This window comes from Tachyglossus aculeatus, chromosome 4 (assembly GCF_015852505.1).
Source record: "Tachyglossus aculeatus isolate mTacAcu1 chromosome 4, mTacAcu1.pri, whole genome shotgun sequence".
In the NCBI taxonomy this organism is placed as follows: domain Eukaryota; kingdom Metazoa; phylum Chordata; class Mammalia; order Monotremata; family Tachyglossidae; genus Tachyglossus; species Tachyglossus aculeatus.
In genome coordinates, this window is record NC_052069.1 from 102,316,897 (window position 1) to 102,340,354 (window position 23,458).

The 23,458-nt window shown below is 44.6% G+C and overlaps 1 protein-coding gene across 1 annotated transcript in view; it reads left to right on the forward strand.

Moving 5' to 3' along the window:
- The window catches only part of NR6A1 (nuclear receptor subfamily 6 group A member 1), a 224,927-nt gene that overhangs the window by 171,334 nt on the left and 30,135 nt on the right, over positions 1-23,458 (forward strand). The window contains 1 exon segment of the mRNA XM_038745192.1: positions 16,904-17,146. Coding sequence (XP_038601120.1) covers positions 16,904-17,146 — 243 coding nt within the window.

The following is a 23,458-nucleotide window of genomic DNA, read 5'->3' on the forward strand; positions in this document are numbered from 1 at the left end:
CCTAGCAACCGTTGTTTCACTTTGCCTTTTGGCAGTCTTAGGTGGTTTCTTTACGAAAACTGAATGACTACAAATAATAAAATACCGTTCTAGGAAAAAGAAGAAAGAACCTAGGTTGAAAAACTAACAAATTGAATTCACTTTCTTTTTCAGGTGATTTCAAAGCCCTTTATTTTATTATTATCACCTTCCAGCTCCTCAAAAACCAGGCCCCGTTCCTCAGTACACAGGCAACTGCTCCAGTGGTATAGCATCAGGGGCCTTTATAGTTCTATAGGGGCTTGTGAGAAGTCATTCCTTCAGTAATGTTAAGCAATTGGTGCATTGTAATACCGCCCTGTGCTTTCTCTCCCTAGTTGTACCTAGTTGTAGATTGCTCTTTTTTGACTGACAAGAAAAGATCATTTAATTACAGTTTATAGCCATTTTGAACTTCAGGAACCAGTGCTGCAACTTCTGGGCATCCATAATACAGTTTTTGAGGGTCAAAAAATTGAGAAATATCATTTAGTTCTCTCTCTCTCTCTCTCTCTCTCTCTCTCTCTCTCTCTCTCATATGCTCTCCTGCCTTGTCCATCTATCAGTCACCAAAAAATAGAAACTTTAGACCAAGCCCTCCTTTTTAAAGAAGAGTAAGACCGAAGATGCTCCAACCTCTCTCCCTGGTGTTTCCTTAGGATTTGTTCCGGGTCACTGGAAGTTCTAATCACAATTAGATCTCTCAGGTCATCAGCCTCTAAACTGCTGGATGGGGGGGAGGGGGGAGGGAAAATCTACTGGATAAAGTTAATAGCTAAACTTTAATTTAATAGCTAAGAGGGAGGAGTCCCACCTGAATTAACTATAGGGATAAAATATGGAACGAACTGCACATCCCAACCACATATGTAAAACCAAAAATTAGTGGTGGTACTTTTTCCCCAGTCTGTATGCTTTATCATCGGAACTGAGGTTTCCATCCATTCTTCAACTTTTATAGAAGCCCTGCCAGCCTCCTTTTAATTTTGCAATTTAGGATTAGCTATTCTGGGTACATCTATCAATCAGTCATATTATTGAGCGCTTACTGTGTGCAGAGCACTAACATAAGCACTTGGGAGAATACAGTATAACAATGTAACAGTCTCATTCCCTTCCCACAAGCAGCATACAGTTTGGAGGGGGAGAGAGTTATTAATATAAATAAATAAATTATGGATATGTACATAAAGTACTTTAGAACTGGGAGGGGGATGACCAAAGGGAGCCGGTCAGGGCGATGCAGAGGGAGTGGAAGAAAAGGAAATGAGGGCTTAGTCAGGGAGGGCCTCTTGGAGGAGATGTGTCTTCAATAAGGCTTTGAAGGAGGGGAGAGTAATTGTCTGGCAGATTTGAGGAAGGAGGGGGTTCCAGGCCAACCCTGGAGGCAGAGGCAGAGGCAGGAAGGTCAGTCAGCAAGGAGGCTGATACCGGCCTTGCCAATTGTCAGCTGTGTGACCTTGGTCCAGTCACTTAACTTCTCTGGGCCTAAGTTATCTCATCTGTAAAATGGGGATTAAGACTTTGAGCCCCCCGTGGGACAACGTACTCATCTTGTAACCTCTCCAGCGCTTAGAACAGTGCTTTGCACATAGTAAGTGCTTAATAAATGCCATCATTATTATTATTATTGTTAATCAAGGTGGAAGAAGATAAGTGCTTGGATTAACGTGGTAGTAGTTTGGATGGTGAGGAAAGGGCAGATTTTATTGACGTTGTGAAGGTGGAACCGATAGGATATGGTGAGCATATAGGGAGCAGGATATAGAGATGCAGCTTGGTGTAGTGGGTAGAGCATGGGCGTGGGAATCAGAAGGTCATGGGTTCTAATTCTGCCTCTGCCACTTGTCTGCTACGTGACCTTGGGCAAGTCACTTCACTTCTGTGTGCCGCAGTTACCTCATCTTTCAAGTGGGGATTGAAACTGTGAGCCCTACAGGAGACAGGGATTGCTTCCAAACTGATTTGTTTGTATCCACCCTCAGGGCTTAGTACAATGCCTGGCACATAGTAAGCGCTTAACAAATGTTATTATTGTTATGATAATGATGACTGATTAAATATGGGTTGAATGAGAGCGAGGAGTCAGGGATAATGCCAGAGTTACGGACTTGTGAGACAGGAAGGATGGTGTTGCCATCTACGGTGATGGGAAAGTCTGGAAGAGCGGGGTTTGGGTGGGTATAGGAGGAGTTCTGTTTTTGACATGTTAAGTTTGAGGTGATGGCAGGACATCCAGGTAAAGATGTCATGAAGGCAAGAAGAAATGCGAAACTCCCGAGCAAGAGAGATCAGGGGAGGAGATGTAGATTTGGGTACCATCTACCTAGAAGTGGTAGTTGAGTCCATGTGAGTAAATGAGTTCAAATGAGTTCTCCAAGCGAGTGGGTATAAATGAAGAATAGAAGAGGGCCCAGAACTGAACCTTGAAGGACACCCATAGTTAGGGAGCGGAGGCAGAGGAAGAACCCATGAAAGAGACTGAGAATGAATGGCCAGAGAGATAGGAGGAAAACCAGGAGAGGCGTGTCAGTGAAGCTAAGGTTGGATAATGTTTCCAGGAGAAGGGAATGGTCGACAGTGTTGAATGCAGCCGAAAGGTTGATGAGGATTAGGGTGGAATAGAGGCTATTGGATTTGGCAAGAAGGTCATTGGTGATCTTTGAGAGGGTGGTTTCTGTGGAGTAAAGCCAGATTGCAGGGGGTCAAGGGGAGAATTGGAAGAGAGGGACTTGAGTCAGAGGGTGTAGACCACCTGCTCCAGGAGTTTGGAGAGGAATGGTAGGAGGGTGATGGATCAGTAACTGGAAGGACCTGCAGGGTCAAGGGAGGGGTTTTTTTTAGGATAGGGGAGACGTAGGCATGTTTGAAAGCAGTGGGGTAGAGGCCCTTGGAGAGCAAACGGTTGAAGATGGCTGTTTGGGAGGGAAGAGGGGAGGGGCCGAGTGCTTTGATAAGGTGCGAAGGGATGGGGTCGGTTGTGCAGGTGACGGGAGTGGGTTTTGAGGGAAGACAGGGGTTCTCCTCTGAGATACTTCTGGGAGAGAAGGGAGAATTGAAGAAGGAGCAGGAGGAGGGAGGGGCTGGGAGAGGCAGGAGAGATTTAAGGGAGATCATGCCTGATAGTTTCAATTTTCTCAATAAAAGTAGGTGGCCAGTTCATTCGGGACAAGAAATGGGGGAGGCGGGAGGATGGGGCTTAAGGAGGGAGTTAAACATCTGGAAAAACTGGCAAGGGCAATAGGCATGGCTGTCAATAAGGATGGAAAAGTAATTTTGCCAGCCAGAGGAGAGGGCAAAGTTATATCTAGTTGTGATATCGGCCTGATATCTAGATTTCCACCAGCAGTGCTCCGTGGCTCGTGCCCAAGAGTGAAGGAAACAGTCGCTGGAGGGGATCTAGGAGGAAACAGTCGCTGGAGGGGATCTAGGGCTGTGGGTTAGTGGTACAAGATCAGCGAAGGGATAGAGGAGTGAGTGAGTTGAGTTCAATAGCAAATTGGTATTGAGAGCATCCGTTTGGTCATCAAGGGATGGTAGTTTGGGCATGGGGGCTAAAAATAGGGCATGATGAGTTGAGAAAATTGGTAACTATGCAGTAGATACTTTTTTTTCAACTTAAAGCCCACTGTTGGGTTGGGACTGTCTCTATATGTTGCCAATTTGTACTTCCCAAGCGCTTAGTACAGTGCTCTGCACACAGTAAGCGCTCAATAAATACGATTGATGATGATGATACTACATAAAATTTTTAAGATCTGAAATGACTGCTGATTTTGTTGGAAAAACAATAGCAAAAAGACTCCTGAGCTTCTATTGTGGATTAAAATTGGAAGCTCTAAGTAAACAAAGGACCTTAGAGACCAGTAGAAAAACATGGTTTACGCTACCAAATTATCCATGTAAAATCAGACCTGGAAATACTCCTAGTACAGTTATCCCACTATTTTAAGTCATCTGAATCATCTAATTTATTACTGTAAACCTGACCCTTATCAGCACTTAATACAGTTTTCTGCACATAGTAAAGCATAATAAATACCATTGATGAGTACACCTAAGTTCAGTTATGCAGGGGTTTGCTCACTGTGGTTCAAGGAAGCTTGCATTGTCAGATTAATATTGCTTACTAACATTGCTTAATTCCTTAACATTCTAACCAAAAATACAAAAGATGGCAGACCGAGTAAGCAAGGAAAAATATGGCTAACTGAAAACCAGCCTGCGTGCAGATGTCTGGGACCCTGCCTCCTCCTTTCTCAAGCAGACCCAGATACCTCCTGCTCCTTTTCACCTCTCCTCCTCATCCTCTCCAGTTTCCAGGTGTCCGATGCGAAGAAACAGAAGCGGATCCTGAGTCGATTGTTTAGTATAAATTGAATATGATATTACAAGGATGTATTAATGATTATTTTAAAAAGTGGGCAGGCTTTACATTCACAAATGTTAACAATAATTCAGCAACACAATTCTCTTCTTCTTCAAAACAATAAAAAAGAATAAAAGGCATGGTGTGGAAATCCACATGATCCATGGTTGTGCTAGGGGCTATACATATGGAGCATTTGGAGACCAAATGAATAAAATGACTTCGTGCCAAAGTAACCCCCAAATTGCGTACAAATGGGATGGAGGCTTACATACATCCAGCTCATAAATATTCTCCAGTTAAGCCAAACACACAAATACCTTCCCTCAGAGCCAATCACACCCTTTAACTTAGGGGTAATATGTGCTGATAAACCCAGCAGCTATAAATGCAGCTACTAAATTCTATCCCTACTGTCCCTACTAGAGAAACTGACTTTCAGCAACTGGGAGTCACACAATTGAGGAATTTCAGGAGTCTCTGTGGAATCAATCACAAAGCCCATTTTAGTTTGTAATTGATTTACTTGAGAGAGATTATGACAAGTGTGTGTTACCACATGGCACAAATGATATTAGCCCTCACCTTTGGATTCTGAAGATTGAAGTTAAGAGTTCAAGGAGTTTGGGCTAATTGTTGAAGTTCGGACAGAAGAATAGACACGATGAGGAGAGTAGGCGAAGGGATCCCTCTTCCCATAAGAGTAAGAAATTTAGAAGAAAATAAACAACAAAGTCCTCCTATAAATGGTTAGTTAAATCAGTGTCCTTGACTTTCTTGAGGCTAAGGAAAGAAACTAATTTTCACGGGATAGGGAGAGTTAAGCGATAGTCTTTTAAAAATCCAATTGAAAAGGAATTAGGAAAACTAGGTGAGTGTTAAATTGTAAGATAAGCAAAAGCCAGAGATTTTTAGCTACTACTATGGCTCTCATTAGTGTGTGGGGAAGGATTTCCTATAAAGGAGGCCCAGGCAGGGCTGACTTCCAACATTTGGTCGCCCTAAGGCGAGGAAAAATTCTCTACCCCATCCCTTCCCATTCAAACCCCCCAAATTCAGAGGATTTCTCAGTATGGAGGGGAAATAAACCTCCTTGCTCCTAAACCACTATGTCCCCTTTCATACAGGTGCTCCCTCTGGATGATGGGTACTTTTAAATTTTTAACCACTTCTCTCTCAACCTCCCTCCTGCCCTATGCCCCTCCCCTACCTCCAGTCGTCTGCAGTGAGGCAGTTGCCTCACCTGTTTACTATCTGAAGCAGACCCTCAGCCTTGGATGAATCCTTTTCTGTTTGGCCCTTGTTTCTTGCATGCAAATGTAGTGCTGTAAAGTGTATTGGGGCATCGATTATAGACTCCCCTAGACTGTAATCTAGAAGGCAAGGATCATGTCTTCTAACTCTCTTATACTCTTCCAAACATGTAATAGTATTCTGTATATAGTAAGAGCTTAATAAACACCATTGATTGATTTTTTTTTCATTTCCACAGAGATCTGTTAAAATTTCAGAAGAAGTCATCCTAATCTCTCTGGGCAGGGTAATAAGTGAGCTCATTGTAGGCAGGGACTGCGTCTGTTTTATTGTCATTCATTCATTCAGTCATTTATTGAGCTCTTACTGTGTGCTGAACACTGTACTAAGTGCTTTGGAGAGTACAGTCCAACAATAAACAGTCACATTCCCTGCCCACAATGAGCTTCCAGTCTAGAGCGGGGGAAACAGACATCAATACAAATGAATAAAACTACAAATATGTACTTAAGTGCTGTGGGTCTGGTGTGGGGGAAGAGCAAAGGGAGCAAGTCAGGGTGATGCAGAAGGGAGTGGGAGATGAGGAAAAGTGGGACTTAGACTGAAAAGGCCTCTTGGAGGAGATGTACCTTCAATAAGACTTTGAACGGGGGTAGGGTAATTGTCTGTTGGATTTGAAGAGGGAGGGCGTTCCAGGCCAGAGGCAGGGCATGGGCTAGGGGTTGGCATTGAGACAGGCAAGTTTGAGGCGCAGTGAGAAGGTTAGCACTAAAGGAGCAAAGTGTGCGGCTGGGTTGTAGAAGGAGAGAAGTGAGGTGAGGTAGGAGGGGTCAAGGTAGTGGAGCGCTGTAAAGTCAATGGTGAAAAGTTTTTGTTTGATGCAGTGGTGGATGGGCAACCACTGGAGTTTTTTTAGGTGTGGGGTGACATGTCCTGAACATTTTTGTAGAAAAATGATCTGGGCAACAGAGTGAAATATGGACTGGAGTGGGGAATGACAGGAGACTGGGAGGTCAGCAAGGAGGCTGATGTAGTAATCCAGGCAGGATAGGGTGAGTGATTGTATTAACCTGGTAACAGTTTAGATGGAGAGGAAAGGGCAGATTTTAGCGATGCTGTGAAGGTGGGACTGACAGGATTTAGTGACAGATTGAATATGTGGGTTGAATGACAGGAGTCGAGGATATCGCCAAAGTTACAGACCTGTGAGACAGGAAGGATGGTGGTGTCATCTACAGTGATGGGAAAGTCAGGGGGAGGAGAGGGTTTGGTTGGGAATATAAGGAGCTCCGTTTTGGACATGTTAAGTTTAAGGTAATGGGAGGACATCCAGGTAGAGATGTCTTGAAGACAGGAAGAGATATGAGATTGGAGACAGGGAGAGAGATCAGGGCTGGAGATGTAGAGTTGGGTATCATCCGCAAAGAGGTGGTAGTTGAAGCTACGGGAGCAAATGAGTTCTCCAAGGGATTGGGTGAGATGGAGAATAGAAGGGGCCCAGAACTGAACATTGAGGGACCCCCACAGTTAGGGGGTGGGAGGCAGAGGAGGAGTCTACAAAGGAGACTGAGAGTGAATGGCCAGAGAGATGAGAAGAACCAGGAGAGAACAGAGTCAGTGAAGCCAAAGTTGGATAATGTTTCCAGGAGAAGGGGGTGGTCCGCAATGTTGAAGGCAGCTGAGAAGTTGAGGAGAATTAGGATGGAGTAGAGGCCATTGGATTTGGCAAAAAGGAGATCATTGGTGACCTTTGAGAGGGTGGTTTCTATGGAGTGAAGGGGACAGAAGCCAGATTGAAGGGGGTCAAGGGGAGAATTGGAGGAGAGGAATTTGAGACAGCGGGCATGGACAACTTGCTTAGGGAGTTTGGAGAGAAACGGTAAGCGGGAGATGGGGCTATAACTGGAGGGAACTGTGGGTTCAAGGGAAAGTTTTTTTAGGATAGGGAGACGTGGGCATGTTTGAAAGCATTACGTAAGAAGCCATTGGAGAGTAAATGGTTGAAGATGGCGGTTAGGGAGGGAAGAAGGGAGGAGTCCAGAGTTTTGATAAGGTGCAAAGGAATGGGGTCAGATGCGCATGTGGAGAAGGGTGGTTTTTGAGAGGAGGTAGGAGATCGCTAGAGATACTGCTGGGAAGGATGGGAGAATTGAAGGGGCTGGAAGTGGGAAGGACTGAGGAGGGGCAGGGGCAATTTTAAGGAGCTCACAACTGATGGTGTCAATTTTCTTAATAAAGTAAGTGTCCAGGTCAACTAGGGGCAAGGGTGAGGTGATAGAGGGGCAGGGCGCCTGAAGAGGGAGTTAAATGTCTGGAACAACTGGCAAGAGTGACGGGCGTGGCTGTTAATAAGACAGGAGAGATAGTTTTGCCGGGAAGAGGAGAGGGCAGAGTTAAAGCATGTAAGGATAAACCTGAAGTGGACAAAGTTGGCTTGATATTTAGATTTCCCCCAGCAGGACTCTGTGGCTCGAGCACAAGAGCAAAAGAGGTGGATTGTGCAGGTGATCCGGGGCTGTGATTTAGTGGTACTTACTCTCCCAAGTGCTTATCACACAGTAAGCACTCAATAAATACAGTTGAATGAATGAATACCTGACTTCCTATGAATTGTGGTTTCACTTCTTCCTGTAAGAGTGTGAGGCAGAGGTGAAATAACCTCTCGCCCCAAGATTAATTTCCTGTGATTTCAGTGGAGCAGCCATTAACTGAGTTGTGACCATTTCATGATTTTTTTTTTTTTTGTCATGAGCAGGGAGAGGCCATGGTAACTGGGGTCAGAGATAATGTTAGTGTCATTTTGACTCCTTTAAATTGTTTGTTCTGAAATGGGAAGTGCTTGAATGCTGAAAGGGGGAATGCTTTTTCATTTTGGCTGATGTCAGGCTTATATTTTTTGCTGGGGGAACTCTACCCATGGCCTTTGGAAACATGGGTTTGTGTTTGCCCAGATGAACATCTTGCTTTGTGGACTTTTTCCAGGGTGTGGTTTGACTCACAGTGGCCTCTTTGATCCACGGGTATTAGAGTTTGTGGAACAAATTTCATTTACTGTAATTCCCACCTCTGGAAAATCCTACAAACCGTAGTACTGGTGCCCAAAGAGGTCAACCTAAATTCCCAAGTGGACCTCAGGTTCCCCTGCAGCACATTGGCCAAAATTAAGTTTCCTCCCATTGGGAAGAAGAGCTGCAAGGGCGGGGAGGAGCCTTGATTGTCCTGGACGACCCTACATTTGACATTCCAGTGGGTCCCAGAAGGCGAAACCCCCCCACCCCCCCTTTTTTTTTTTTACAGGAAAGTTGAATTCCTTGCTGTTGTGATTTTCAGGGGCAATGGTAGTTTCCTCGAATGCCATCCCCATTGATGGTGACGTTCTTCATATTTGGGAAGGGAGAAATAAAGCCTACATTTTTTTCATTTATATTTCACACCTATGCCTATAAATAAAATTTTCATGATGTCGAATTTTCTAATGCCAGGTAATCAGTTTGTCGTTAATTTCACTGCTGGGGAGCGAGATGCCTGACCTAACTGGAGCTCAGAATGTGAGACTGAGACCACCCACATAAGGATGGAGCTTCTCATCCAGTTAGCTCTGCTTGTTTGCTGAAGTTTGGAACTGAATTAATTAGAAGTGGGACTTTTTCTCATCAGAAGAGCATTTCAGTACCTTTTTCAGAAATCTCTGAAAGTCACTGCTGAGACGGCAGGCCTGTGCAGTTGCTGTCTCCATTCATGGCCGGTCTCTCATTGTACAAGAGGTCTAAGGCTTCTTAGTGCATGACTTAGTTTGAGTTTCAATCCCTTCTTAAACCCTCCTGCCCACTTATCACTCAGCTCTGAGGCAGAGTTTGGGGGCCGTTTTTACAAAATTTCCACTGGCCAGAAGAATAACTTAAGAACAGACACAACCACAGATAAATTTTCCAAATCTACCTGCCTTAAATATGGATTTTGATCACAAAATGATTAAGACAAGGGATAGTGATACATCTTTTTCTAACAGCAAAACCAAAAAATATTAAGTGATGAGGGAAGCTTTCATAGGAAAAGACTTTCACTTCTTTAGAATTGTACAAAATACAATTAACTAAGTCTGGCTTTAGATATAAGGGAGTGAGAATACAGCTAGAATAACGTCAGTTGCTTTAGCCATCATTTATATTATTTTCTTTTCAGTTTGACAGCCCTGTCTCAGAAAATTAGTATGTGTCCCCTGAGACCCTTGTTCAGCTCTGCATCAACCCTATTCTGTCTCAGTGGGAGTGTTAAAGTCTTAAAAAGCCAAATTCAATGTGACAGTGCCTATTGCTTGGGGTAGTAGAAGAGACATTAAAAAATAAATCTATACCCCTCATACTAAGATTGGGAAAGTGAGTGGCAAAAAAAGAGTAGCTAAATCTTTTTCTTTGCCATCTTATACTGTTAATTTAGAATTATGTTTTCTCCCAGATGTTCAGCAAAGATTCTCCTGGAGCTAATTACGAGGTTAAAAAGAAAAAGTGAGCAGACCTCATATTCACTAGTCCAAATTCTGAACCCTTCTTGGGAACCCTGGTTCAGCACATCTCCTTAATTCTCAGCAGTATGAACCCCCAGTTCCTTCAAACACACTGGTGGCCGAGGTGGTTGTGGGGGGAGGAAAGACCGAACACAAGGCCGGCAACAGCTATCAAGTAGGTATTTTTCCAGGCCTTTAGGAGTCAAACACAGACACAATCTCATGGAAAAGATACCCAGTGTGCATGACCTCAATCTAATGCTTTTCATCCCTCCTCTGCTGGCTGGTGACCAAAAAGACTCGGATTAAATCCCTCTGAACGTTAACTGGCTACGAGCCTGATACTGTTAGTGCCATTAAGACAGAAGCAGCCCCTGAAATTATTTCGGCATGCCACAGATTTGCCCTGTGCAAACACTTGAGCTCCTGAAACAGCCTTTCCCCGAGTTGACTATCCATCTGTCCCTTGGGATTTTTCCATTTAGTAGCCTTTTCTTTCGTTCTTTCTCTCTCTCTCTCTCTCTTGTTCTCTTTTCTCTCTTCTCTCTCCCTGCCCAGTGTCAGAGCAGAGATGTCTCTGGTGACAGTGAGTGGTGCTGGGAATTTTGTGCCATTTTTCCTCAAATATTTAGCTGCCTGGTCTCTAATTCTCTTTTTAAGTGCAGTTTATTTAGACCTTGGGCCTTACCTGGATGATCCAGATTGTTGAATTTAGATCTGACCTATAATTTAGGTTCAAATCACTAAATTTCTCAGGACCACAGCTTCCACGGCTTATTCACCTACAGAGAGAAGCCTCATGGGAAGGATACTTTTGAGGGCCTTTGGTATAAAAGAAATACCCAAGGCAAAGTGAGATGGTAAACTTCAACACAGAATGAAACATCTTGGAGCCTAGACTTGATCCCCTCCCCAAGTATTCACACTCTTCCAATGCCATGCCTAACTCCAAGCTGGAGGGAGGGAAAGGTCTAAAAGGATCCAAAGCTTAGGTGACTTTGCCCTGCTTCTTTCCCAGTGGTAATGCCCCCAGGTCTACCTATGTGACCTCCTGGTGCTCCTGGTACTCCAAAAAGTGGCATTGGAAACTGTGGAGAATGGGAATGGGGTAAGAGTTGGGGGTGGGAGAGGGAGACGACTACCACAACTTGGGAGGGCAGATAGCTGCCAGGGGCTAGCACATTCACCACTCCTGAAATGGCCAGCCTATTGTCGTCCATAAACTGAATGACCCTGAAGTGAGAAATTTAGGCTTATGTCCTGAGTGACTGAAGTCCATCCCCATCCCTGGCCCTTCCAGAGTTGACCTGGTGTTAACTGGGCCTTTCCTCTGTGGTTTTGAAGGTCTCTGGTGCTTCCTCATCTATGGCCCACACTGACTGTTATTAATACCAGATAGCAAGTAGCACGTTTGGGAGGGATTGAGGTACATGGAGAATAAAGCCTGGTTCTTGGAGGTAATACAATTCCCTCATACCACATTAGTAAGGAAATACATCAGTCCAGCCTTTGATCTCAGCTCTGTTCTGTAGTTACTACAGTTTAAAAAAATTCAACCCCCCAAAAGAACACATGAAAAACGGTCTTGGGAAACCATGCAGATTCTTAACCGATATACCCCCTCAAAAAATCTGCTTTCATTCAACCTCTTTGTTTCAGATAGTAACACTGGCCGAAGAAAAGGGGAAAATCTTGACAGTGAAACTATTGTGAAGGACTGAGATGGGTTAGTGGAGGGACTGATGGTCACAATTAAAACCAAACTTTCATTTGGGATTCCTTGGCAAACCTTGGGCTTCGTGCCACCAATTGTTACACAGTACAGTGTGTATATCTCTGCAGGCCTTTTGAGTCTCTGTATTTAATGTGCGTGGGTAAGGGAATGCTGAAGTTGTCAATGCGGACCCTTAGAGTGCACCTAGTTCTCTGTGCTCCTCCATAAGGAACATTCTGCTCTTATTTAAAGAGCTTTTAGCCGACTAAGTGCCAATAGGAAACACTAAATATGTGCAGGGGGAAATGGAAATGCAATTATGTGATCTTTGCCTTTACATTCTTCTGATTTAGTTGGCAAACTTTGTCACGTTTATATTACCTTAACACAATAACGCAACTAAAAATATTTGTAGAATCAAGCTGCATGAGAGCCTGGTGAAGGGCTGCTATAGTGGATATCCTCTAAATTCCCAGGTCCACAGATGGGTAGTCAAACTCTCTCCCCACTGCTTTTCCTCACTCCTACAAAGCAGCCTGCACATTTCACTCCACCATTACCAACCTACTCACTGTGCCCTGTTCTAGTCTCTCTTGAGAAGAGACTAGAGGCAGCATAAGAAGCAGCATGGTGTAGAGGATAGAGCACGGGCCTGGGTTCCAATCCTGGCTCCGCCACATGTCTGCTGTGTGACCTTGAGCAAGTCATTTCACTTCTCTGTGCCTCAGTTACATCATCCATAGATTGGGGATTGAGATTGTGAGCCCTACGTGGGACAGGGACTGGGTCCAACCTTGTTTGCCTTTATCTACCCCAGTGCTTAGTACAGTGCTTGGCACATAGTAAGCACCTAACAAATACCATTATTATTATTATTACCATTATTTTGCCAGGACCCCTTGCTCAGACCCGCACTCCGGTCTGGAGCACCCCCCACACTTTAAATCTGGCAGAACGCTGATCTACCCATCTTCAGAGCCCTTCATTTCCTGCAGTAGGCCTTCCCTAATCAATCTCATATCTCCCCACTCTCATTTCTCCCCACCCTATTTCTCATGTTACTGTCACTCCACACACCCTTTCATTCATTCATTCATTCAGTCGTATTTATTGAGCGCTCACTGTGTGCAGAGCACGGTACTAAGCACTTGGGAAGTACAAATAGATGGTCTCTACCCAACAGCGGGCTCACAGTCTTGAACAGTCAGGTATATATATTTACTCCCTGTTGCTTCCCCCAACCTATACTGTATTTTAGGGTCTGTCTCCCATTCTGGATTGTAAGTTTCTGGGAGAGGCTTCTGGTCTTTGAACTCTGCAACCTCCCAAGCTCTTAATAAAGTGTTCTGCTCAAGGTATACAATAGATACTATTGATTGATTCAAGTTCTCTTCATATCCAGTAAGACCGCTGTATCAGCCTCTTTACAGATCTTCTTGTCTCGAGTCTTTCCTCACTTTCAGACTATACAGCTGAGTGTTGCCTTGATCATCTGCTTGACACACATCTTTTCACTCCGCAAAAGTCTGCAATGGCTCTCCATTTCTTCCCAGATCAAGCAAGATCTGTTGGCTTCAAGGATCTCCAATAGCTTTTTCCAGCTTACCTGTTGATTCTGGAATCAGGGGATCTGAGTTCTAATCCCAGCTCTATCACTTACCTACTGTGTGGCCTTGAGCAAGTCACTTAATGTCTCTGGGCTTCAGTTTCTTCATCTGAAGAATGGGAATTTAAAGATCTATTATCTCTACCATATAGACTGTGAGCCCTGTGTGGGACAGGGCCATGTCCAATTTACTTGTGTCTACCTCCCATAATATGTAGAATGTGGTTAATGCTTGACAAATACCATGCTTATTATTATCATTCACTTCACCCGCTACTCACTAATTCACACTCTTTGCCCCTCCCAAGATCACTTTCCTAATGTACCTTGCTCCCGACTCTCCTGCCTCTCACCCATTGCTCATGTCGTTCCCCTGGCCTCATCTTCCCCTCTCTCCCCAAATTTACCCAACCACAACTCTTCCTATCTTTAAAATCCTCCTAAATTCCCATTTCCCCCAATTAATTTGCAACATTCATTCATTCAATCATTTATTGAGCGCTTACTGTGTGCAGAGCACTGTACTAAGCACTTGGAAAGTACAATTGAGCAATAGAAACAATCCCTGCCCACAATGGGCTTACAGTCTAGAAGGGGGGGAGACAGATCTCTAAACAAGTAAACAGGCATCAATATAAATAAATTATAGATATAAAAATAGAATTACAGATATGCAACACCCAGGTTGCATCAACCCAACCACCATTCCAGCTACATCTGTAATTTATTACTATTATGGGCACTTAAGTGTCCCAGCTCCACCATAAGTCTGCTGTGTGACCTTGGGCAAGTCACTTCACTTCTCTGGGCCTCAGTTACCTCATCTGTAAAAATGGGGATTAAGACTGTGAGCCCCCCATGGGACAACGTGATCACATTGTATCCCCCAAGCGCTTAGAACAGTGCTTTGCACATAGTAAGCGCTTAACAAATGCCATCATCATCATCAGTGGATATTTAATTATTCAGCAATTTCATCCTGACTTATTTGCACTACCAACTTTTATATCCTTGTTCTTCCTCGTCCTCCCCCTATTTGTAAATCATATTTTGCCTGTTGTTTTCCCTCATTAGACTGTAAGCTCCTTGGGTGCGAGGGTGGGCAGAACATGTACCTTCTTTCTGTTCTGTAGTCCCAAGTGCTTAGGATAGTGCTGTGCACTCAAAGTGCTAAATAAAAACTCTCGATTAATTTATTTATCAAGGCTCTGCAAATTGCTTAGTAAAACTGGCTGCCTTGGAAATTCATTAGAATTCCAAAAAAGCTTCACTGTGGCATGGTTGGTTGTGTCAGGATTTGGTGGGGGTCCTCTGTCTATAATCAGTGAGGTAAAGCAAGGCGCAGTGTAGACCCATTCCTGTTTTATGTATTCTAACCAGCCACTCTAGAGATTGCACCAAAGAACTTGGTTGCAGAACAAAGAATAGGCTTTCACTCCTGGAAAAACTTTTCCAAATAGCATCAGCCAAAGTCCTAGAGGCAGTCATTCAATAATTAATATGTACGGATAGCTACACCTTAGAGTCATACATCCAGGAAGACATACAGATAATGGTAGACTGTTTTGCTAAATCAGTCAGATGATACAGATCAAAGAAAATGTAAATAAGCTCTCTTCTCCTCTTCCCCCACTCCCTTTTGCGCCACTCCTTCATTCATCCTCCCTCCCATCCCCACAGTGTATATCTGTAATTTATTTATCTATTTATATTAATGTCTGTCTCCCCCTCTAGGATGTGAGCTCAGTGTGAGGAGGGAATGTGTCTGTTGTTATATTGTATTCTCCCAAGCTCACAGTACAGTGATTGGCATACAGTAAGCACTCAATAAGTACTATTCATTCAATCGCATTTATTGAGTGCTTACTGTGTGCAGAGCACTGTACTAAGCGCTTGAATTTGCCCCAGGCAAATCCTGGTGACAGACACAGCTATACATGGTTACCAAAGTCTGTTACCTGCAGCATACCGGCCGGTGGATAGACAAAGAAGTAGGAAATTGAATCAAGAAGGCCAGCCCATCTTTTAGGAGACTGTAAGAGTAGGGTCAGTGTGGATTAGGCTTCAAACCAAACTCAAGATGTCCGTAGCCATAGTCTGAATCCCACCTTGTCTAAGATTGGGATACCTGGACGACTCCCACTGCTCTTTGAGTAAATCCATCAGCAACACTCTCCGGCCATCTCCGACGTCAAGCGGCAAGACAGGATCCTCAAACAATGCGGTTCTGGAACAGGCAACCCCATAGAATTAAAGCTATGGTCTCCTTAATACAGTTTTTTTACTATGTGCCAAGCACTGGGGTAGATACAGCATAATCAGGGGTTGGACAAATCCCTGTCCCGCCAGGCGCTGTACTAAGCACTGGAATGGATACAATCAAATCGGGTTGAACACATCCCTTGTCCCACATGGGGCTCACAGACTCTTTACAGGTGAGGTAACCGAGGCACAGAGAAGTGAAGCGACTTGCCCAAGGTCACATAGCAGGCATGTGGTGTAACCGGGATTAGCCCCCTTGACTTTCTGACTCCTCAGGCCCATGCTCTATCCACTATGCCACACTGCTTCTGTAATTACAATGAGAGCTGGTCTAAGGCTATGCTGCTTCATTAGAAGAATATATTTAGGAGAGGAGACCATCAGCAATATGCAAGTGTGGCTTCTGTGGCTTTTAGACTGTGAGCCCACTGTTGGGTAGGGACTGTCTCTATATGTTGCCAACTTGTACTTCCCAAGCGCTTAGTACAGTGCTCTGCATACAGGAAGCGCTCAATAAATACGATTGATTGATTGATTCTGATTTTCTTTCCTTACATTTCTGGGACTTTGTGGCAAAGGAACTAGCACAGCACCTGTATATATGTATATATGATTGTACATATTTATTACTCTATTTATTTATTTATTTATTTATTTCACTTGTACATTTCTATCCTATTTATTTTATTTTGTTGGTATGTTTGGTTCTGTTCTCTGTGTCCCCCTTTTAGACTGTGAGCCCACTTTTGGGTAGGGACTGTCCCTATGTGTTGCCAATTTGTACTTCCCAAGCGCTTAGTACAGTGCTCTGCACATAGTAAGCGCTCAATAAATACGATTGATTGATTGATTGATTGAAAGGAACTATGGCACTCAACCACACAGCCCCAGCATCAAGTGGGGAAAGGAGATCAGGGGCCTTTGAATCCTCCTCTGCTGGTGCTCCAAACTTACTCTTCAGTCCAGGAGTGCCTTGTTGGACAGAAGCGGAGCCACAAATAGGCACAGACCCCTGACAGCCTCATGCTCTGTCCTATATTCCCACTCCGGAAAGGTTCCAGGCCTCCAGAAGTGCGACCACTTGGTTAACATGTCCCCGATCGGTTGGGCATTCGTTAGGAAAGACCCGTGTGGAAGGATTTCAGGATTTGTAGTCTCTCACTTCATTTTGTTCAGTTTCTGTTCCAGATGATCGGGCTGAGCCGCGAACTTGCCTCATCTGTGGAGACAGAGCTACAGGGCTACACTATGGCATCATCTCCTGCGAGGGCTGCAAAGGATTCTTCAAGCGGAGCATCTGCAACAAACGGGTGTACCGCTGCAGCCGTGACAAAAACTGCGTCATGTCTCGCAAGCAGCGGAACCGATGTCAGTACTGCCGACTGCTCAAGTGCCTCCAGATGGGGATGAACCGGAAAGGTAGGAGTGGGATTGGCACGTGGCAGGTGTTCAGCACGAGAGCAAACGCCTAGGCTAGGAAAGAATCCCAAGCTCTCCCCTACGAGTTCCAACCCTGGGAGGGAGCATTAATTCCTTCTGCCTCTCCTCTCTCACTCCACCCCAGCTGACACTTTTCTTTCCTCTCAAGTTAACCTCCTCCCTGGGGCTGCGTTCTTATCTCTCCTGCTCACCCCCTCCCTGCTGCCTTAGAACCCCCTCCTCCTGTCCGTCAGTCAATCAGTCGTATTTATTGAGCGCTTTCTGTACGCGGAACACTGTACTAAGCGCTTGGGAGAATAGAATGTAGCAATAGACACATTCCTTGCCCACAACAAGCTTACAGTCTAGAGGGGGAGACAAGCGTCAATAGGGAGAGAAAGAGAGGAAGAAAGCTCGCTAGCTCCTGGAAGCGTTCCCCTATTAAGTTTTAATCCCTTTTATTTATGTCCCACCCAATTGCCTGTCCAGCATTTCTTTGCCACCTAAGCACCCATAACACTTTTGTAACCCATTATTAAAGTACTAGTTATCAATCAATCAGTCATATTTAGACTGTGAGCCCACTGTTGGGTAGGGACTGTCTCTATATGTTGCCAACTTGTACTTCCCAAGCGCTTAGTACAGTACTCTGCACACAGTAAGCGCTCAATAAATATGATTGATTGATTTATATTTATAGAGCGCTTACTGTGTGCAGAGCACTGAACTAAGCTCTTGGGAGAATACAGTATAACAGAGTTGGTAGACAGATTCCCTGCCCACAACAAGCTTACAGTCTAGAGGACAAGCTTACAATCTAATTCATGGTCATATCACTTTTGCCTTCTTCCTCCTATCAAGTTGATTGTAAAGTCTATCCCTTGGTAGATTGCAAGCTTTTTGGGAGAAGGGATCCGTCTACTAAGCCTACTGAGAGAGCAGCATTGCGTAGTGGATAGAGCATGGTCTGGGAATCAAAAGGTCATGGGTTCTAATATCAGCACGGTCTCTTATCTGCTGTGTGCCCTTCTCTGTGCCTCAGTGACCTCATCTGTATAATGTGGATTAAGACTGTGAGCCCCATGGAGGACAGGGACTGTGTCTAACGTGATTTGCTTTTATCCATCCCAGCGCTTAGTACAGTGCCTGGCACACAGTAAGCACTTAAAAGATACCATTATTATTATTATTGTTATTATTGTGCTCTCCCAAACCCTCAGAAGTAGTAGCGGCAATAATAGCATTTATTAATTGTTTACTGTATGCAGAATACTGTAGTAAGCACTAGGAGAGAATACCCAGATGGGAAATACTGGGTGCTCGTAAGTACTATGGACTAATCGATTCTTTCTTACTTAACCACTTTTCTCCCACTACACCCCAAGCTAAGAGTCTTCACTCCTCTCAAACTAACCTACTCCCTGTGCTCTCCTCCTGACCTGAAACTCCCTTCCCTTTCAGATTGACAGTTCTCCATCTTCTAGGCTCTTCTAAAATCACATCTCCTTGGAACCTCCCCCCGATTCATCTCTAATCTCCCCTATTTATATCTTCCTCCCCACCTCCCGCCCCATTTCAGGGCTTCTGCATCACCTAGGCAATGAAGTGCTCCCATTCTCCTACAGTTTTTGTATATATAATTTTCATGCCCCATTAAATATCCACTCCGGTACGTATCCTTTCCCTTATTTCTACCTTCACCTCCACCCCTATCGCACCCCAACCCCAGTTTTGGCCAAGTAATCAACAGTTCCTGGACCTTTATGGTAGTTACGGGGAAGAGAAGCCCTGGCCCAACCAGTCCCCATCTCTGAATGCAGGAGGAACTCTGATTTTTCTTTTATCCTAGACTTTAAACTAAGGGGCCATTTAGAACAGGAAAAGTCCTTCAAGGCCCAGATTGTTCATGGCTCATGTAGCTGGGATCAGGTTAAAAGCAATTAAAGTTAACTGAAGATCATGGTGCTAGAGGAGTAAGTGCAGGCCGCCCAAGCCAAAGTCTTAAGTGGACAAAGGTCCTGAACTGTTTACCCCATGAGTGACCTTGCTTGCTACTCTAATGGCAACCTGCCATACTCTTGGTCTAAAAGCTACCTTTATTCTGAGCCCCTGGCTGACTTTTACTTAATTTACCTCTTCTGCCCCAGCTCCAGATTACTTCTAGGACTGAAATTTTTCACATAATTTTTCACAGAAGAAAGATTCTTTCCGGCATTACATTTTTAAATGTATGTGGGTTATTCCTTAAACATTTCAGATCTTAATCTTCTAGTTTAGCCTGGCTGATCTGTTTTGACTGGCCTTGAGACCAGACTATTGTGGAAATCCTCAAGGAATGAAAGTACTGTTCATTTAGTTTGCTATAGAGAAATAGGAGGAATAGCTTTCCCAGTTATAACTAAGAACATGATCTTTTGGCTTCCATAGGGTGCTGAGTCTCTATATCACTAACAGAGTTTGCAATAATGAGGAAGGAAAGTGATGGATGGGGTGTGTGTACATGGAGCAATAAAGTGCTAGTTTGGCTAGCATAGCTGCCTTAGAATTAAAATACTGTCTTGCCCCCAGCACCTATTTGACATTGAAGCAAAATTAAGTGAAATATGGATCTGTTTGTTTGTCCTCTTAGGCATGGTGACAGAAAGAGGGAACAGAAATTCTTCTTTTATTCCTCGGAATAAGCACAGTAGAAATTTTAGACAAGATTTTCCCGGGACATTCTTTCCCCTTTCTGAACCTTCACCCTCTCCTGTCCTTTTATCTCTTATCCCCTCCCCAACTCCTGTGTTAACAGCTTTCTCCTTCCTTTCCCTTGGCCAACCAAGGAGCATTTTTTGTTCCTGCCCCACTTGCTGCAGAAACAATGGCGAGTAATACTAGAACAAACCAAAAATGGTATACTAAGGTTGATAAAACCCTGTGCAAACCAGTGTAACATCTGTGTGCCATCAGCCATAGGTAGCCCTGAGTAAATGAAGATGTGTTCAGGATGATACACATTTTACAGTTTTTAATGTCCATGAGTATGCTAATATGCAGCAGTTTATAGTTGCCACCATTCCATCAATTGCCCAGAAATAATACGCTCCCTCTTATGGCTGTCCTTGGACTACTTTGTTAATTTTGAAAGTGCTGATAAACCTTCAGTTACCTTGAAAGCTTTATAGGCATCCAAGTAGCTTTGTTCAAACCTGGCCTAATGTCTCTCCTTTGGTCAAGGTTAAGTAAAACAATGACCCTGCTCATTAAATCTCACTTGAAAGAAATGGATTAGAACCAAACCCCTTCCAAAAAGTCACATTCTCTGGAGAGCAAGGAATCTGGGGAGACTTGGGGAGCCCTTTTCTGACAGTTTAGGAGCAAGGTATCCTTTACTTAAAACCATTTGCCCTGCTCAAAGCTTTTCAAGAGCCTAAAGAGGCCGTTTCATTGCCTGTGGGCATGGGCAACTGAATCCTGAAGAGAGAACAGGGGTCCTGAAATATATCACTAGCCATGAAGACCACTTTCACTAGAAGGGATTTCTGGAGGAAGACATCCAGTGAAAAATGGAGTTTTCATTCTGAAAAGTTTTCACTTTCCGAAAGGAATATAAATGTCAAATCAAGTGGTAAACAAAGGTTAGGAAAGGGGCCATGGACTCCCTCTACCATTTGCTGTGATTCTCCTTTGAAAAACAACTTGAAATGTCCTTGAGGATGTAGGGCAGTGGCAAATATTGGGGACTGTAAAAGATTTCACAGACATCATGAATGACTTGCCCTCTTGGCCGACCTCAGAAGGCTCCCCTTTCTTTTTACACTTGGGGATGACATGGTAAAAAAAAAAAAATCTTCACTGGATGGCTTTTGTTTCCTAATGGACTGTAAATCAAAAGGAAGTCTCTTTCTTGCAACCTGGGAGAACAGTGCTATCCAGGAGCCTTGTATTGTTTGACAGAGGACCACTGTCCTTCTAGCGTTCCACTTTATTGAAGTGAATTCAGTTCACATCCTTTGGAAATGGAAAGACTAACTCCTCTTGACTGGCTATTTTTTTTTTTTTTTGTGAAGGAGGAAGTGCATTGGTTCGACTGTCGTATCAGTTTATGGAGAGCAAAACTCCTCCTGGCGTTGCGTTAATGTTGCCTGAAAGGTGGGGATTTCCTGTCAAGCTCAGACGGCGAAGTAGTTAGATGTGTGGTTCAGAGTTCCTCAGGCCTGCTCGCTGCTTCCTTACAGGAGATAAGGGAACTGCGTTTTGTCTTGTTTTTTTGAGGAAGTGATCATTCTGTCCAAAAAGAGAAAACTCCTTGGGTCGTGGACATTTGCTGATGGAATCTGGATATTCATTGTTGCCTTTGCATGTCCAAAGTAGGGAATTCTTGGGCCGGGAATGTGGTCTGCCAACTACAGCACCAGTACGTTGTACTCTCCCAAGCGCTTAGTACAGCACTCTGCACGAAGTAAATACAGTTGATTGATTCTTGTGGTCCATGTCTGTGGAAATGTAAAGGTGCTTTGTTTCGGAGGAGGCAGTTGAGGAAACGGAGGAGGCAGTTGAGGAAACGAAGGAGGCGTCAGAAATATGCAAAACCATGTGGCTCATGGAGTTGCCCACTGAGTTGGGTGATGAGGCCCTCCTTGTCCTGGCCAGACCTTCTGGAGTTCTTTGCAATGTGAGCATTTAAACAGAATGAGACTCCTTTGGGGAGAAGTCTGCGGTACTTAACTAACCTCTCAAATGGTAGGTTTAACAGAGGTAACAGAGGTAGGTTTAACAGACTCTTCTCCCTCCCCTCCCCCCAGATCTGAAATATAAAACCAAAGTTCATTTTCTTTTTCAGGGATCAAAATTACCGGAGTGATGTCTCCGAAAAGAATAATGATTCTAGCCCATTAAACTGTTTAAGGACTGGGGCCCTGGGGGCTTTCTGAATTGAAAGCAGGGGTTTATAGCAGCAGCAGGAAAGTGAGTATAACCAGTGATGTAATGCAGGAATGTTCAGGTTCCATTGCTTTGATATGTCTGGTGACAGCCCTAGAAAGAATGGGTGCTTTGGGGTAAAGAGATAATAAATACAGTTGGCTTGTCAGCCTTTCAGAAGAAAGGTGTTCATTCATTCAGTCAGTCATATTTATTGAGCACTTACTGTGTGCAGAGCACTGTACTAAGCGCTTGGGAAGTACAACTTGGCAACATATAGAGACAGTCCCTACCCAACAGTGGGCTCACAGTCTAGAAGGGGGAGACAGAGAACAAAACATATTAACAAAATAAAATAAATAGAATAAATATGTACAAATAAAATAGAGTAATAAATATGTACAAACATATATACATATATACAGGTGGTGTGGGGAAGGGAAGGAGGTAAGGTGGAGGGGATGGGGAGGGGGAACGGGTAGAGAAAGGAGGGGGCTCAGTCTGGGAAGGCCTCCTGGAGGAGGTGAGCTCTCAGTAGGGCTTTGAAGGGAGGAAGAGAGCTAGCTTGGCGGATGTGCGGAGGGAGGGCATTCCAGGCCAGGGGGAGGATGTGGGCCGGGGGTCGACGGCGGGACAGGTGAGAACGAGGCACAGTGAGGAGATTAGCGGCAGAGGAGCGGAGGGTGCGGGCTGGGCTGTAGAAGGAGAGAAGGGAGGTGAGGTAGGAGGGGGCGAGGTGATGGACAGCCTTGAAGCCCAGGGTGAGGAGTTTCTGCCTGATGCTTAGGTTGATTGGTAGCCACTGGAGATTTTTGAGGAGGGGAGTAACATGCCCAGAGCGTTTCTGGACAAAGACGATCTGGGCAGCGGCGTGGAGTATGGATTGAAGTGGGGAGAGACAAGAGGATGGGCGATCGGAGAGGAGGCTGATGCAGTTATCCAGACGGGATAGGATGAGAGCTTGAACGAGCAGGGTAGCGGTTTGGATGGAGAAGAAAGGGCGGATCTTGGCGATGTTGTGGAGGTGAGACCGGCAGGTTTTGGTGACGGATTGGATGTGAGGGGTGAATGAGAGAGTGGAGTCGAGGATGACACCCAGGTTGCGGGCTTGTGAGACGGGAAGGATGGTAGTGCTGTCAAGTGATGGGAAAGTCAGGGAGAGGGCAGGGTTTGGGAGGGAAGACAAGGAGTTCAGTCTTGGACATGTTGAGTTTTAGGTGGCGGGCAGACATCCAGATGGAGATGTCCTGAAGGCAGGAGGAGATGTGAGCCTGGAGAGAGGGGGAGAGAGCAGGGGCAGAGATGTAGATTTGGGTGTCATCAGCATAGAGATGATAGCTGAAGCCGTGGGAGCGAATGAGTTCACCAAGGGAGTGAGGGTAGATCGAGAAGAGAAGGGGACTGAGA